This window comes from Procambarus clarkii, chromosome 8, assembly GCF_040958095.1.
Source record: "Procambarus clarkii isolate CNS0578487 chromosome 8, FALCON_Pclarkii_2.0, whole genome shotgun sequence".
NCBI classification, from domain to species: Eukaryota; Metazoa; Arthropoda; class Malacostraca; order Decapoda; family Cambaridae; genus Procambarus; species Procambarus clarkii.
This window is the reverse complement of record NC_091157.1, coordinates 4,416,937-4,435,426: the sequence shown is the minus strand read 5'-3', so window position 1 is coordinate 4,435,426 and position 18,490 is coordinate 4,416,937. Positions and strand designations below refer to the sequence as shown.

The 18,490-nt window shown below is 51.5% G+C and overlaps 1 protein-coding gene across 1 annotated transcript in view; it reads left to right on the top strand.

The window, feature by feature from the left end:
• LOC138358453 (uncharacterized) overlaps positions 1-18,490 on the top strand; it is a 59,100-nt gene that overhangs the window by 16,157 nt on the left and 24,453 nt on the right. The window contains exon 4 of the mRNA XM_069316407.1: positions 292-474. Within this exon, the coding sequence (XP_069172508.1) occupies positions 292-474 (183 nt within the window). The remainder of the gene's footprint in view (positions 1-291; positions 475-18,490) is intronic.

Genomic DNA, 18,490 nt, shown 5'->3' with positions numbered 1-18,490 from the left:
ACCTTACTCTGTAAACAAATCCACAAGGGCCTTGACGAGGATTCGAACCTACGTCTGTGAGCATCCCAGACGCTGGAGGGGTTCGGTTAAACAGGCTTGATCCTCATTTAACTTTGTGGATTTGTTCATTGATGCATCATATTATTGTGATTTCTGTGTGTACCTTACTCTGTCATGTTGAAGGTATGAGAGTTGGCAATTAGTGTACTACTTAAAATGTTTTATAAAGCACAAATTAAGGTACTCTTTGCACGTATTTTTATCCAAGTGTTTTTTCTTATTGTTTTACAGGTGGGCCTCGTGGAACGATGTTACACGTTTCATGGCTGTCAGTACCTGTTACAATTTTGTGCCTCGTTAGTAACGCAGATGCCTGCATCTGGTTACCGCTTTAATGATAATCGGGATGGCACCACTTCCATGTATCATGGAACAACTGGCAAACTCCTCGTTACCTTCAGGAATGAGAACAGGGTGAGTACAGTTTAATCCTTTTATGAAGACTGTTGACCAGACCACACACTAGAAGGTGAAGGGACGACGACGTTTCGGTCCGTCCTGGACCATTCTTAAGGCAATCAAGTCGCAATCGACTTGAGAATGGTCCAGGACGGACCGAAACGTCGTCGTCCCTTCACCTTCTAGTGGGTGGTCTGGTCAACATTCTTCAGCCACGTTATTGTGACTCATCGCTGTCTCTTATGAAGCTTATTGAATATTCGTTTTTGTTCCTGTTTTCGTTGGGGGTTATTTTACTTTTATTTTCCCGTCCGTTACGTGTTGGGTCTGACCTGATAAGGGACGTACAAGGGTGAGCACAAATCGTGTTTTTGAATACTGTCTTGTGCGAACTGGAAACTTCAACTAGCATTGTTGGGAATCAATTTCTAGCAGTTCGTATCGTATTAATTGATAATGAAATACTTTACATAATTGAGGTTTTATTACATTGTAAAATATTTTACATGTGAGGTTTAAAAAATTAATTTAAATTATTATAGATAACTCAATCACTATAAACTTACTTAATGTCGCTACTGGCGATGGTCTTGCATGTAGAAATTATGTAATCTGTGATGGTGCCTTGTTGTTTGTGAACTGTCAAGTGCCTTAAAAGTAATATATACTTTAATTGGAATTGCTGGAACAGAGAGTTTCCAAGTGGGCGCGTAAAGAAATAGTCGGCATTCATCTCTCGAGGCTTTCTGTCCGGTGTCGGGGGAAAGTTTACGAGCAAGTTGGTACTCTTCACACTCTTCGGGTATATGGTGAGCTGTATCATCATCTTAAGTGTTGTAAGGGGTTATGTTTCTCTTTATTATATCTTTCAGGACTTTTCCCCGTCTTGTAGGCCATTGGAAAGAAGCTTCTGTAGAGGAGATTAATAGGTGGGGCAGGTTCTGTAGAGTAGACCTCTTTCATTGATGGAGGTAGGGGATAGAATGGCAAATTCACCTTCCTTTTTAATGATGTCTTCCACATGACTGTTAAAGTAGCTTTCGTCGGGACAAAAACCTACCGCACTCTAGTGAGTTCCTCGTCAAGCTACTTCTAACAGAAGCAGGGTGTCGGAGCACTGTGTACATAGGGAGCCGGTCGACCGAGCGGACAGCACACTGGACTTGTGATCCTGTGGTCCCGGGTTCGATTCTAGGCGCCGGCGAGAAACAATGGGCAGAGTTTCTTTCACCCTATGCCCCTGTTACCTAGCAGTAAAATAGGTACCTGGGTGTTAGTCAGCTGTCACGGGCTGCTTCCTGGGGGTGGAGGGCTGGTCAGGACCGGGCCGCGGGGGACACTAAAGCCCCGAAATCATCTCAAGATAATCTCAAGATAGGTGTGAACAACACTTTGGAGTCACTGCAGTCAGTCCCAGCACTGGCACATTCGACTGGTGCTCGTTAGTGTAGAGTGCTGTCTGGAAGACGCCATTTGGGTCTTGAGGCAGCCGTCCAGGACAGACGCCTTGCCTTCACCCTGCAACTCACAAGTGAAACTAAACACTGGATTTCACTCAAATGCTTCCTTAAGTAGCAGCAAACATTCCATGTCAGGTACTTGCAAGATTCTGTCAACATACAGTACACACAGGGTGTAAAGTCCAGGTCAACAAGGACGGACAGAGGGAGGGGGGGTGGAGAGGGAGAGAGAGGAGGGGGGAGAGAGGGAGAGGAGGACGGGGGGGAGAGGGAGAGGAGGACGGGGGAGAGAGAGAGAGAGGAGAGAGGGAGAGAGAGGAGGAGAGAGGGAGAGAGAGGAGGAGAGGAGGAGGAGAGAGGGAGGGAGAGAGAGAGGAGGAGAGAGGAGGAGAGAGGGAGAGAGAGAGGAGGAGAGGGGGAGGGAGAGGAGGAGAGGGGGAGGGAGAGGAGGAGAGGGGGAGGGAGAGGAGGGGGGAGAGGGGGAAGGAGAGAGAGAGAGGGGAAGGGAGAGGGAGGGGGTGAGAGAGGGAGGGGGTGAGAGAGGGAGGGGGGGAGGGGGTGAGAGAGGGGGAGGGGGTGAGAGAGGGGGAGGGGGTGAGAGAGGGGGAGGGGGTGAGAGAGGGAGAGGGGGTGAGAGGGAGAGGAGGAGGAGGAGGGGGTGAGAGTGGGGGGGGGGTATAATATTTCGCCCTAGTCGAGCTGGTGGTCCAAGTACAGCAGGTGGTTATGTTGAGTGAGGCCAACATGTCTGTGTCCTGGGTCACCAGTCTCACTATTATCCTCGCCCTCAGAACTGAAACTTGTACATGAATCTCTTCCTATCAAGGCTACTCCGTCATTAGCTGCGTCACGGGTCTCGCCAGCGTAAGGCAGTCAGTCGCCAGGTTCCGCGTGTGATTGTAAGGTCACTGGACTCCTCACAATCCCCCCCCCCCCCCCACCACCATCTCCAGCAGCATCCCTTCTTGAGAAGGTTTTGGTGGCGGCTGCGGCGCCGCCAGCTGCTTCGTCCCAGTAATGAGATGGATTCACCTGTGGTGGTAACGTCACGTTCCATCACAGGTCTCCTCTCTCCCCCTCTCTCATCTCCCCCCCCCCCCCCCCGCACCCTCTCCTCCCTCATCCCCCCCTCTTCCCCCCCTCTTCCCCCCCCCTCTTCCCCCCCCCTCTTCCCCCCCCTCTTCCCCCCCTCTTCCCCCCCTCTTCCCCCCCTCTTCCCCCCCTCTTCCCCCCTCTTCCCCCCCTCTTCCCCCCCCTCTTCCCCCCCCTCTTCCCCCCCTCTTCCCCCCCCTCTTCCCCCCCCCCCCTCTTCCCCCCCCCCCCCTCTTCCCCCCCCTCTTCCCCCCCGCTTCCCCCCCTCTTCCCACCCCCCCCGCACCCTCTGTAGGCTGAGGAGCCTTGTGGGGGCCTGATAGATAAGTGGACAGCGCTCTGGTCTCGTAATCCTAGGGTCCGCGTTCGATCCCCGGTTATGGCAGAAACAAAATGGGCAGTTTCTTTTATCCTGATGCTCCTGTTGCCTAGCAGTAAATAGGTACCTGGGAGTTGGACAGCTGTTTCGGACTGCTTCCTAGGGGGAAGGGGGGGGGGATAATAGTAACAGTTGATTTTTTTTTTGCAGGGATATTCCTGCGTGGGCCCTAAGCCTCTGGCTGGCCCACTAAGTGGTGCTTGTTTCTGTTTTACTTGGGCGGAGTATGAGTATTTATGACTCGTATGGTCGCTTCAGGAACAATTTTGCCATATGTGTTTAACAACTTCTTCTGCTCTGTTGAATCCAAGTTGAAATCTTAATGGGTTTGTAACTGTGCACTGTGTTAGATAATGTTCCAGTGGTCTGTCGGGCATTTCTCCACAGTGTTGACATTTCCTCTCATCTTCCGGAACCTGTAAGCCTCTTTCCCATGCACATGGGTATCCAAGCCTGATGCGATGTAAGTGCACTTCTGTTGCTCTACTGCTGCCTTTCATCAAACTAAGTGGTTCGTAGTTGGTTGAATTCTTGTACCAACCCGCAGATCCTGATGTTGCAACTGCTGTGTTGTGGTCACTGTACATCTTTTGCATTGTTCTGTTTAGAATTACTTTCTTAATCTGTGATAGACTCTGTGGTATGTAAATGTCTACATTTCTTCTTAGTTGCAAGTTTTGCAGCTTCGTCTGCAGTGTCATTTCCTATTATTCCCACATGACTTGGCACCCAGTTGATTAGTACTCGTCGGCCTTGTCGTTTGAGTGTTTGAACAGTTGATTGATTGACAGTTGAGAGGCGGGCCGAAAGAGTAGGGATCAACCCCCGCAAGCAGAACTAGGTGAATACAACTGACCAATCCTGGAGTATGCAGCTCCAGCCTGGAGTCCATACCTAGTTAAACACAAGGCAAAGTTAGAGTACATTCAGTGGTATGCCACCAGGCTCGTCCCGGAACTGAGTTATGAGCTACAAGGAAAGGCTTGAACCTCACGTCCCTGGAAAACAGAAGAGTAAGGGGAGACATGATAACCAGCTACAAAATGCTCAGAGGAATTCACAAGGTGGACAAAGACAAACTCATTACCACGGGTGGGACACGAACAAGGGGACACAGGTGGAAACTTAGTAGCCAGATGAACCAAGAGACATAAGAAAGAACTTTTTCAGTGTCAGAGTAGTTAATAAATGGAATGCATTAGGAAGTGATGTGGGGGAGGCTGACTCCATACACAGTTTCATATGTAGATATGATAAGAGCCCAGTAGGCTCAGGAATCTGTACACCAGGTTGACGGTTGAGAGTCGGGACCAAAGAGCCAGAGCTCAACCCCCTTCAAGCACAACTCGGTGAATACACACCCTCTCTCTCCCCCCCACACACCCTCTGCCACCCACACCCCCTCCCCCCCCACAATTCGTGGGAGGTTTTGCCAAATGTTGCGTCATTTAGTTGCCACACGTGAGCCTCTCCCGCGCGCGTATTGCCACATATCCGCCGCATCATGTACCACAGGAACCATCTTTGTTTACTACGCCAGTCCTAATTCTTCCCTCGTGCCCGTCCTGTAATTGCCTTGTTTTTAAATGAAGCGACGCCTGCTATATTAGCGTGTTTGTCATCGTTGGTTAGAACAAGGACCAGGCGCTAGATTCACGAAGCAGTTACGGGAGTACTGTACTTACGAACCTGTACGTCTTTCCTCACTCTTTGACGGCTTTGGTTACATATATTAGACAGTTTACAAGCATGAAAACTTGCCAATCAAGTGTTGTTATTGTTATAAACAGCCTCCTGGTGCTTCGGAGTTCATTCACTGTTTAATAATTGTCAACAAAGTCGCCCAAGATTGAGAAAAGATGTACAGGTTCGTAAGTGCTTCGTGAATGTGGCCCCCCCCCCTCCCTACGGTGTTCTCAATATAAGGAGTATTTGCAAGGTGTCGTGGATTTATATGACATAGCTTATGTGTAGGGTGTGGTGGGTGTGGGGAGTACACACCAAGGCAGTATAGGGCGTCGCGTGTACAGAGCAGCTTTGGTTAGGCCAACTAGGGGGGCGTAATAGTGTGAAACATGTATGTGACAGGGTGAGCGCTTAATTGAAAACTGGAAACACCGTCAGGAGGGATTGGCAGTAGGGTGGTGGTGGCTCTCGGGGTGTGAGGTGGTTGGCACTGTAGGGGGTGTGTGATAGTTGGTCCTATAGTGGTGTGTGTGGTGGTTGGCACTGTTTAGGGCAGGGCTTGGTTACATACAAGCGTGGTAAGGGGAAGTACTGGACTGAACCAGCAATAGTTTAATAACTTGGGATGCTGGTTACGGGCTATTCATGCCCGTGCCAGCTTTTGAGCGGCCTATTCTTCATCAATCGGGATGCTGGCCAACACCATGGCTCCCATCCCCGGGGTTGTATGATGGTCACCCAGGTTTACCTGTGTCTACGGGTTCCAGGGTTCGACTCGCGGGGTGGGTAAGCATATTTAATAGTGAGGGGACTGAGGTATAACGGTTAAGTACCCAGCGTGAGGTAGGTATTCAACCCGTTCTCGCACTTAGTCAATATTGACTTATTAAATAAGTGCATATGTGACATACTATTTTTTGTGAATATTTTAGTTTACCTTGAAAAGCTTCATAGAAAACACCGACCTCACCTAACCTTCTTAGTATGTTAAGATAAGCATCTTATTGCTTTCTAATTACAATTATTACTTAACCTATACCTATAATTGGTTAAGTAATAATTGTAATTACGAAGCAATAAGATGCTTATCTTAACATACTAAGAAGGTTAGGTAAGGCCGGTGTTTTCTATGAAGCTTTTCAAGGTAAACTAAAATATTCACAATAAATTAGTATGTCACATATGCACGTATTTAATAAGTCAATATTGACTATACGAAAGTGCGAGAACGGGTTGAGGTATTACCTGCCGGCTGACTGTAGTGGTGTGTACTCCAGAATTCGTGCCAACTGTGACGTCACGCCCCATATAATAGGGCTTAAAGATGCCTTTCAAAACACGTAGCTCAAATTTCCCGTTCGCTTTCATTACTCACCTAGTTGTGCTTGCGGGGGTTGAACTCTGGCTCTTTGGTCCCGCCTCTCGACTTTCAGTCAACTGGTGTACACATTTCTGAGCCTACTGGGCTCATTTATACCACGGAAGGAGAGTTTTTGTTTGGGAAGGTTTGACACAGCTTTAGCTTAAGATGTCCAAAGGGTTTGGAAAGGATAAGGGGGAGGTAGAGGGATGGGGAGGTGAAATTCTGGAAGAGGATGTGGGTGTAGGGAGAGAGAGAGGGAGGGAGGGAGAGGGAGGTGGTGAGAGAGAGAGAGAGAGAGGGAGGGAGAGGGAGGTGGTGAGAGGGAGGTGGTGAGAGGGAGGGAGGGAGAGGGAGGTGGTGAGAGGGAGGTGGTGAGAGAGAGGGAGGGAGGGAGGGAGAGGGAGGGAGGTGGTGAGAGGGAGGGAGGGAGGGAGAGGGAGGTGGTTTGAAAATATGGTGGCCTGTCCACCACCATTGGCTGGCGTTATGCGTGTGTCATTTGTTTGTGCGTTTATTTTGTGTTGGGTTGTGAGAACATGTACTCGCCTATTTGTGCTTGCAGGATCGAGCATTGACTCTTGGATGCCGCCTTTCCAGCCATCGGTTGTTTACAGCAATGACTCCTGTCCCACATGTGTTTACTAGTTGTGTTTTTGCGGGGGTTGAGCTTTGCTCTTTCAGCCCGCCTCTCAACTGTCAATCAACTGTTTACTAACTACTTTTTTTTTCTCCCACACCCCACACACACACACACACCCCAGGAAGCAGCCCGTGACAGCTGACTAACTCCCAGGTACCTATTTACTGCTAGGTAACAGAGGCATTCAGGGTGAAAGAAACTTTGCCCATTTGTTTCTGCATCGTGCGGGAATCGAACCCGCGCCACAGAATTACGAATCCTGCGCGCTATCCACCAGGCTACGAGGCCCCTAACACACACACATGTGTGTGTGTCGGTGTCCTAGGTGATGCAAGGTTTAACTTTCACATTTGATCGTCCTCCTCACAAGGAATCGAGTGATTTAATACTTCTGAAACGATAATTAGTTTAGTTTAGGGTGGTGAGGGGGGGCTACGTCCCCGACCCCAGGGTCTGGTGAGGGGGGCTACGTCCCCGACCCCAGGGTCTGGTGAGGGGGGGCTACGTCCCCGACCCCAGGGTCTGGTGAGGGGGGGCTACGTCCCCGACCCCAGGGTCTGGTGAGGGGGGGGGCTACGTCCCCGACCCCAGGGCCTGGTGAGGGGGGGCTACGTTCCCGACCCCAGGGCCTGGTGAGGGGGGGCTACGTCCCCGACCCCAGGGCCTGGTGAGGGGGGGCTACGTCCCCGACCCCAGGGCCTGGTGAGGGGGGGCTACGTCCCCGACCCCAGGGCCTGGTGAGGGGGGGCTACGTCCCCGACCCCAGGGCCTGGTGAGGGGGGCTACGTCCCCGACCCCAGGGCCTGGTGAGGGGGGCTACGTCCCCGACCCCAGGGCCTGGTGAGGGGGGCTACGTCCCCGACCCCAGGGCCTGGTGAGGGGGGCTACGTCCCCGACCCCGGGCTGGTGAGGGGGCTACGTCCCCGGGCCTGGTGAGGGGGGCTACGTCCCCGACCCCAGGGCCTGGTGAGGGGGGACTACGTCCCCTGGTGGTCGGCGACGGAGACTGTTATAAGAATAGGAAGTAAAGTGGCAGTAAGAGAATACCCTCGAAGTTTGGACGTAACTGGGGGGGGGGGGGGGTTACTGGGTACGTCCCTGTGGGGGGGGGAGGGTTACTGGGTACGTCCCTGTGGGGGGGGGGTTACTGGGTACGTCCCTGTGGGGGGGGAGGGTTACTGGGTACGTCCCTGTGGGGGGGGGGGTTACTGGGTACGTCCCTGTGGGGGGAGGGGTTACTGGGTACGTCCCTGTGGGGGGAGGGGTTACAGGGTACGTCCCTGTGGGGGGGGGGTTACTGGTTACGTCCCTGTGGGGGGAGGGGTTACTGGGTACGTCCCTGTGGGGGGAGGGGTTACTGGGTACGTCCCTGTGGGGGGAGGGGTTACTGGGTACGTCCCTGTGGGGGGAGGGGTTACTGGGTACGTCCCTGTGTTGGGGGAGGGGTTACTGGGTACGTCCCTGTGGGGGGAGGGGTTACTGGGTACGTCCCTGTGGGGGGAGGGGTTACTGGGTACGTCCCTGTGTTGGGGGAGGGGTTACTGGGTACGTCCCTGTGGGGGGGGGTACTGGGTACGTCCCTGTGGGGGGAGGGGTTACTGGGTACGTCCCTGTGGGGGGAGGGGTTACTGGGTACGTCCCTGTGGGGGGAGGGGTTACTGGGTACGTCCCTGTGGGGGGAGGGGTTACTGGGTACGTCCCTGTGTTGGGGGAGGGGTTACTGGGTACGTCTTTGTGGGGGGAGGGGTTACTGGGTACGTCCCTGTGTTGGGGGAGGGGTTACTGGTTACGTCCCTGTGGGGGGAGGGGTTACTGGGTACGTCCCTGTGTTGGGGGAGGGGGTACTGGGTACGTCCCTGTGGGGGGGGGGTACTGGGTACGTCCCTGTGGGGGGGAGGGGTTACTGGGTACGTCCCTGTGGGGGGAGGGGTTACTGGGTACGTCCCTGTGGGGGGAGGGGTTACTGGGTACGTCCCTGTGGGAGGAGGGGTTACTGGGTACGTCCCTGTGGGGGGAGGGGTTACTGGGTACGTCCCTGTGGGGGGAGGGGTTACTGGGTACGTCCCTGTGGGGGGAGGGGTTACTGGGTACGTCCCTGTGGGGGGAGGGGTTACTGGGTACGTCCCTGTGGGAGGAGGGGTTACTGGGTACGTCCCTGTGGGGGGAGGGGTTACTGGGTACGTCCCTGTGGGAGGAGGGGTTACTGGGTACGTCCCTGTGTTGGGGGAGGGGTTACTGGGTACGTCCCTGTTGGGGGAGGGGTTACTGGGTACGTCCCTGTGGGGGGAGGGGTTACTGGGTACGTCCCTGTGTGGGGGGAGGGGTTACTGGGTACGTCCCTGTGGGGGGGAGGGGTTACTGGGTACGTCCCTGTGTGGGGGGAGGGGTTACTGGGTACGTCCCTGTGTTGGGGGGGGGGGTTACTGGGTACGTCCCTGTGTTGGGGGAGGGGTTACTGGGTACGTCCCTGTGTTGGGGGAGGGGTTACTGGTACGTCCCTGTGTTGGGGGAGGGGTTACTGGGTACGTCCCTGTGGGAGGGGGGGTTACTGGTACGTCCCTGTGGGGGGAGGGGTTACTGGGTACGTCCCTGTGTGGGGGGAGGGGTTACTGGGTACGTCCCTGTGTTGGGGGAGGGGTTACTGGGTACGTCCCTGTGGGAGGGGGGGTTTACTGGGTACGTCCCTGTGGGGGGAGGGGTTACTGGGTACGTCCCTGTGTGGGGGGGAGGGGTTACTGGGTACGTCCCTGTGTTGGGGGAGGGGTTACTGGGTTACGTCCCTGTGTTGGGGGAGGGGTTACTGGGTACGTCCTGTGTTGGGGGAGGGGTTACTGGGTACGTCCCTGTGTTGGGGGAGGGGTTACTGGGTACGTCCCTGTGTGGGGGGAGGGGTTACTGGGTACGTCCCTGTGTTGGGGGAGGGGTTACTGGGTACGTCCCTGTGTTGGGGGAGGGGTTACTGGGTACGTCCCTGTGGGGGGAGGGGTTACTGGGTACGTCCCTGTGTTGGGGGAGGGGTTACTGGGTACGTCTTTGTGGGGGGAGGGGTTACTGGGTACGTCCCTGTGTTGGGGGAGGGGTTACTGGGTACGTCCCTGTGTTGGGGGAGGGGTTACTGGTTACGTCCCTGTGGGGGGAGGGGTTACTGGTTACGTCCCTGTGGGGGGAGGGGTTACTGGTTACGTCCCTGTGTTGGGGGAGGGGTTACTGGGTACGTCCCTGTGTTGGGGGAGGGGTTACTGGGTACGTCTTTGTGGGGGGAGGGGTTACTGGTTACGTCCCTGTGTTGGGGGAGGGGTTACTGGGTACGTCCCTGTGTTGGGGGAGGGGTTACTGGTTACGTCCCTGTGGGGGGAGGGGTTACTGGTTACGTCCCTGTGGGGGGAGGGGTTACTGGGTACGTCCCTGTGGGGGAAGGGGTTACTGGGTACGTCCCTGTGGGGGAAGGGGTTACTGGGTACGTCCCTGTGGGGGAAGGGGTTACTGGGTACGTCCCTGTGGGGGAGGGTTACTGGGTACGTCCCTGTGGGAGGGGGGTGTCAGAGGGTATAAGACCAGTCATGGCACCATTAATGGCGCTAACTAGTCAACCTTCACATTTTGTTTCTCATTATTTACATTGTGCCTTCCTCTGTGTTTCTCCTTTGCTTCTGTTGTTGTCGTTACGCCTCAGATAACCGATTTTCATTTGTTTTTCCTGTAATGTTAAGTAGCAAATGTTGCGAGGAGTTCTGTGAAGAGGAGCGGCCATACTGCGTCGCTTTGAACGTGTTGATCAGCATCTGTGATCTGATTGGTGGGTTCTGCTGCTGCGTCGCGGCGGCAGTCTTTCCCATTGGCTAATTCTTTCCTCTTTGTTGTTGTTTTAGATTTAGCTACTGAGAGGGAAGTGTGCGTGTGTGGCGGTGACACGTGTAGCTCTAGTGAGCCTGTAAACACCTTAGACCACACCAAAAGGCGCCTGACAGCTGCTGGGTGGACGGCACTGGGGATTCGTTGTCCTGAGGTTCCGGGTTCGATCCCCGGTGGAGGCGGTGACAAATGGGCAAAATGTTGCTTTCACCTTGATGTGCCCCCCGTTACCTAGCAGTAAATAGGTACCTGGGCGTTAGACAACTGCTACGGGCTGCTTCCTGGGGGTGGAGGCCTGGTCGAGGACCGGGCCGCGGGGACACTAAAGCCCCGAAATCATCTCAAGATAACACCTCTTTGCGGTATGCGGAAGGTGTTTGATAGTGGCAGAGGCCGCGGCAGATGTTCTTTCTATCCCAAGGGTTGATATTAATTGTGGGTTTGGTTACGAGTTGAGGATTGGTGGGGAACCAGTTGCCGGGTAGCATAATATAGCTCTCTTGATTGTTTCAAGCGGAGGTTACACACATATATACGAACGAATTTGGGGTTGTGTAAATAACTGCACACATGTGACAGGTGTTTAACCAGCTGCCACGTGTGTCTTGTGTAGATGATCTGTTGTGTGGCTATGACACGCCCTCGTCACACACGTCACAAACCTCGTCACGCCTGTCACACGTGACAGGCCCTTATGACACATGTGACACATGTGTGACAGCTTATAACAAGTAACGCTAAACTGCCAGTTTACTCCAATTCCTTCTTCTCGAGAATCACTAGAGATGATAATACAAATTACTTTTTTTCCGTTTTACAATTGTTCACAAAATATTTTTCGTGTTGCGTCAATGTGGGAAGAGATAGTGTGTTTGAGAGCCTTGGCGTGCTGTGGGATGGGAGTCGATTGATTGATTGATGAAGATTAAGCCACCCAAAAGGTGGCACGGGCATGAATAGCCCGTAAGTGGTGGCCCTTTTGAGCCATTACCAGTATCAGTAGATGATACTGGAGAACTGTGGAGGTGCGACTGCACCCTGCGTGACGGGAGATGTCTCCCCCGTCTTGTCCAGTGAGAGCGCAGGATATACTCAAGTACTGTGAGGTTTCTTCTTGGAATTCAGTACCTCACCTCTCACTTCTTGGAATACAGTACCTCACCTCTCACTTCTTGGAATTCAGTACCTCACCTCTCACTTCTTGGAATTCAGTACCTCACCTCTCACTTCTTGGAATACAGTACTTCACCTCTCACTTCTTGGAATACAGTACTTCACCTCTCACTTCTTGGAGTGAGAGGTGAGGTGTTTCCACTTCCCTGGAAACACAAACCGAAACTCTATTTTCCGCTTGTCACGAACGTGTAATAAAGTTGTTACATCTTGTCTCAACGTGTTCCTTACGTTATTACAACTTGCTATATTGGTTGTTATAACTGGTTAGGTGGTGTTAAAAACTTGGAACGTTGTACCAACGTCGTAGTTTCGGTGTGTGTTTGGCGGGACCTCGCCTCTCACTACTTCTCATGGTAAACCTAGACTTAATAAGTTGGAGAATATTTACAAAACGAAGCCGTGAGAATAATGTTAGCATGCCTCAAGAAATGCTATGGTGGTTACCTTGAGGTGCTTCCGGGGCTTAGCGTCCCCGCGGCCCGGTCGTCGACCGGATGGTGGTGATAGAATTAAACTTACTGACTTGGGAGATGTGAATTTCAGAATGCAAATGTATGTGTAATGTATAATATTTATATCCACCTAATCTCATGCATATATGTGTCTAACCTACGCTTGAAACAATCGAGGGATCCTACTTCTATGATAAATTGACTTTAATTATTTTGAATAAGACATTTGAGGTGTTGAGACAGTAAGCGTTGGGCGTCGGCGTGCCTCTAGGCTTTTCCAATTATTTACCAAAACAATTCGTGTAACTTCGCCGGGGTATGGAAGTAGAACTCTGGACTCTGGTAACGGGTAACACCAAGTCCCAGCTGTGTCTGGGTACAAGTGACAGGATGCACAACCCAGCGGGTTTTCTTCCTTTTGGGGAGTGTTGTACATGCTGCTATGGCGGTGTGTCCACTCACAGGATGGGTGGCGCTGCCCAATACTGTCACTATGGCGATGTGTCCACTCACAGGATGGGTGGCGCTGCCCAATACTGTCACTATGGCGGTGTGTCCACTCACAGGATGGGTGGCGCTGCCCAATACTGTCACTATGGCGGTGTGTCCACTCACAGGATGAGTGGCGCTGCCCAATACTGTCACTATGGCAGTGTGTCCACTCACAGGATGGGTGGCGCTGCCCAATACTGTCACTATGGCGGTGTGTCCACTCACAGGATGAGTGGCGCTGCCCAATACTGTCACTATGGTGGTGTGTCCACTCACAAGATGAGTGGCGCTGCCCAATACTGTCACTATGGTGGTGTGTCCACTCACAGGATGAGTGGCGCTGCCCAAAACTGTCACTATGGTGGTGTGTCCACTCACAGGATGAGTGGCGCTGCCCAATACTGTCACTATGGCGGTGTGTCTACTCACAGGATGAGTAGCGCTGCCCAATACTGTCACTATGGCGGTGTGTCTACTCACAGGATGAGTGGCGCTGCCCAATACTGTCACTATGGCGGTGTGTCCACTCACAGGATGAGTGGCGCTGCCCAATAAACTTGACCAAGCCCAGCACCCCTTAACCTATTACTACACTCACACCCCCCCCCCCCCCGTCTCGGCAAAGCTTTAAAAGTTTCATTTCGGCCGCGGTCATCAGACGATGGTAATTATAGTCGTGGTAGCCGCACGGGCCGCTGATGAGTCACGATGAGTCAGTGGGACCGGAGTCCCGACTCATCGCTGGGTGGGTGGCATGAGTCAGCCCTCAGCCGCCTCCTGTTACGGGCTCAATATAGCTACTTGGAACTTTTTTTAATCTGACTCTGAAACATCAACAACAGAGCCTCGTGGTGTGTTCCGTACGTAACCTAATTTGTCATTCTCGGGGGAGTGATCGCGGGTGAAAAGTTTTGTGTCGCCGATGTAGAGAGCGCGGCCGATATTGTTCCAAGTTGTGTGGTTTGTGCCTTGAGAGTACAGTACGCATAGTGCACCACGGATTTTTTTAAGTGTCCCCGCGGCCCGGTCCTCGACCAGGCCTCCACCCCCCAGGAAGCAGCCTGTGACAGCTGACTAACACCCAGGTACCTATTTTACTGCTAGGTAACAGGGGCATAGGGTGAAAGAAACTCTGCCCATTGTTTCTCGCCGGCGCCCGGGATCGAACCCGGGACGACCGGATCATGAGTCCAGCGTGCTGTCCGGTCGGCCGACCGGCTCCCTGGTGGTTAACATCAGAATTTTCTGTCGCCGCTATGAAGTTTGTGAGGTTTTTCTAAATAGGTTCGGTTGTCATCGGCTGATCTTCCAAATGTTGGCGATTTGTATAGGACAAAAAGTTCATTTTTGGATTTCTATTTTCACTATGAGCCCTTCCTGCGCGTCATGTGTGCAGAGTTAACACCACATCTGACAAGGTTCACAGCACAAGACCACATCTGACTACGACACGGTGATGACGGCAACTGGATTAATGCGAGAGCCGGATATAACACCAGTGTTAGGTCGACGTGCTAGGGGGCCAGGGGCCAGATTCACGAAGCAGTTACGCGCACGAAGTCACGAAGCACTTAGGAACGTGTACATCTTTCCTCAATCTTTGACGGCTTTGGTTTTATTTATTAAACAGTTTATAAGCATGAAAACTTGCCAATAAACTGTTGTTATTGTTATAAACAGCCTCCTGGTGCTTCGGAGCTCATTAACTGTTAATAATTGGAAACAAACCGCCAAAGATTGAGAAAAGATGGACAGGTTCGTAAGTGCTTGCGTAATTGCTTTGTGAATCAGGCCCTGGTCGACGACGGGGCCGCGGGGACGCTAAGCCCCGAAAACACCTCAAGATAACCTGAAGGTAGGTACTGGGTAGGTGGCGAACCTACAGGTGACACGGGAGACATCTCCCGTCACGCAGGGTGCAGTCGCACCTCCACAGATCTCCAGTATCAGCTCTTGATACTGGTAATGGCTCAAAAGGGTCACCACTTACGGGCTATTCATGCCCGTGCCACCTCTTGGGTGGCTTAATCTTTATCAATCAATCAATCTGCGGGTGGGACAGTTGGTGGGGGAGGTTTTGGGGGTGTGAGGGAGGATGTTGCCTAGCGTGGGGAGGAAACTGCTGCCTCAAAGGTCAGTCAGTGACAACCCGCAGGTTCCAGTGATTTAGTTTCATGCTGGCGGAGAGGCTGGAGGCCGGCTCCTCTCTCTCGCCGCCTCCTGTGGACTATCTGGCCAAGCTGGCACCCCCATCGGGCCTGACGGCTGAGTAGACGGCGCTCGGGATTCGTTGTCCTAATGTTCCGGGTTCGATCCGCGACGGAGACGGAAACAAATGGGAAGAGTGTCTCTAACCCTGATGGCCCCGCCCCTAGCAGTCAATAGGTACCTGGGAGTTTAGACAGCTGCTACGGGCTGCTTCCTGGGGATGTGTAACGAGGCGGCGGCCTGGTCGAGGACCGGGCCGCGGGGACGCTAAGCCCCGAAATCATCTTATACCCCACCCCTGCCGGCCCCACAACCCCCACCCCCTCCAGCAACACTAACGCATTATCCGGTACCAACGCCTTTGCCACAAGTCCGTATTATTATTATACAAGTATCGCAAATGACTCCGACAAGAGCATGTCTTATGACATTCTAATCTCAAGGAATACCAGACCCGCCACTAAGAGGTCCAACACCGCTACTCTCCACGCAACACCCGCCGCTAAGTGGAGCGACACCGCTAAGCTTCACGCAACACCCGCCACTAAGAGGTCCAACACCACTACTCTCCACACAACACGAGCTCTCGCTGCTCCCCCCGTAAACAATGCACGCAACACTACATCATTGGAAAGCATTATAAGTGTTGAGGACCATGATGAGAGCATGATGATGATGGTGATGATAATGATGAGTCCTTCACCCGTGGTGAGACTTTACCCCGGTCAAGGCCTCCAGGACTCTGCCGTCAAGGTGAGGCCCCGGAAAGAAAGATTTCGTTAAATAAATAAATCTATTGTGAATGGAAAGATTTCGTTAGTGTCTCGCTGAAGTTTTAGTGTTTGGGAGTTAAAAGGGGGGGAGGGGGGCTGTGTGCGCGGTCACCTATTTGTGTCTGTAGGATCGAGCGTTAGCTCTTGGACCCTGATTTGCCGTCCGCAGGTTGTCATAGGCAATGATGTGTGGCCTGTTTCCCTATCATTTCAACTTTTACAATTATGAATGGCGTTTGGTTCTTTGTGTGTGTGTGTGTTGTGATAGACCGAAGGTAAACGTGTATGATGAAAATACTTAACTTTGTCTCTAAAACAAAAACACCAAGGTGAGAGGAGACTTGATTTGTACATGACGGGTCACTGGTATAAGGCACGGGCATGAATAACCCGTAACCACTCCTATGATTGATTGATGAAGATTACGCCACCCCAGGAGGTGGCGCGGGCATGAATACAACAGACTTGAATCCACTTGAGAATGGTCCAGGACGGACCGAAACGTCGTCGTCCCTTCACCTTCTAGTGTGTGGTCTGGTCAACATACTTCAGCCACGTTATTGTGACTCCTCACCTGCTTAAATACAACATTTATGGGTGGTAAACCACTGATAAATAATTTTTTTTAGATTCAGCTACTCAAAACAAAGTTGCAAGTAGCACGGGCTATGTTCCTTACATAGTGTAATGTACATAGTGTTCCTTAGCCAGGAGTCGGTAATGAAGCAACCAGTAGTGGGCAAAGGTGACGTCTGAGGGGCTGGGAGATCGATCCTGGTACTTGCAGTATTTAACCCACAAGGGTGCCAATGATTTGATAATGAGTGTTGGGAGTTGTGTAAAAGTGATGCGTGTAATGAGCGGATGTCCCGTAGTGGTGATAAGAGTGGTACTACTAGTTCCTGTAGTACTTGATGTGTTGTGTATATTGTGTATGTGTGTGTGTACTCACCTAGTTACTCACCTAGTTGTGTTTGCGGGGGTTGAGCTCTGGCTCTTTGGTCCCGCCTCTCAACCGTCAATCAACAGGTGTACAGATTCATGAGCCTATCGGGCTCTGTCATATCTACACTTGAAACTGTGTATGGAGTCAGCCTCCACCACATCACTTCCTAATGCATTCCATTTGTCAACCACTCTGACACTAAAAAAGTTCTTTCTAATATCTCTGTGGCTCATTTGGGCACTCAGTTTCCACCTGTGTCCCCTTGTGCGTGTTCCCCTTGTGTTAAATAGACTGTCTTTATCTACCCTATCAATCCCCTTCAGAATCTTGAATGTGGTGATCATGTCCCCCCTAACTCTTCTGTCTTCCAGCGAAGTGAGGTTTAATTCCCGTAGTCTCTCCTCGTAGCTCATACCTCTCAGCTCGGGTACTAGTCTGGTGGCAAACCTTTGAACCTTTTCCAGTTTAGTCTTATCCTTGACTAGATATGGACTCCATGCTGGGGCTGCATACTCCAGGATTGGCCTGACATATGTGGTATACAAAGTTCTGAATGATTCTTTACACAAGTTTCTGAATGCGTGTGTGTGTGTGTGTATATATGTGTGTGTATCACGAAAATAAACACGTGATTAAAAATGTGAGTCAGACCACGGAGGAAAATTGAAACGGGAATTTTCTTAAGTACTTTCGTATATTAATACATCTTCAGAATACTTCACTCCTTCTGAAGATGTATTAATATACGAAAGTACTTAAGGAAATTCCTGTTTCAATTTTCCTCCGTGGTCTGACATTATATATATATATATATATATATATATATGCGAACAAGCCTGAATGGTCCCCAGGACAATATGCAACTGAAAACTCACACCCCAGAAGTGACTCGAACCCATACTCCCAGGAGCAACGCAACTGGTATGTACAAGACGCCTTAATCCATTTGACCATCACGACCGGACAAAATGAGGTGATAGCCGAAGCTATTTGAACCACCCCACCGCCGGCACTCGGATAGTAATCTTGGGCATAGCATTTTACCAAATCACCTCATTCTTTGGGGCACACGTGAGGAACACAAACCATTCAGGCTTGTTCGCATTTGTGTTCCTCACGTGTGCCCCAAAGAATGAGGTGATTTGGTAAAATGCTATGCCCAAGATTACTATCCGAGTGCCGGCGGTGGGGTGGTTCAAATAGCTTCGGCTATCACCTCATTTTGTCCGGTCGTGATGGTCAAGTGGATTAAGGCGTCTTGTACATACCAGTTGCGTTGCTCCTGGGAGTATGGGTTCGAGTCACTTCTGGGGTGTGAGTTTTCAGATAGATATATATATATATATATATATATATATATATATATATATATATATATATATATATATATATTATTATATAATGTCAGACCATATAAAATATATATCTGACATATATATATATGTCAGACATATATATATATATGTCAGACCACTAAAACAAGACTAACACAGACAGAAGCAGAAGGAAGTG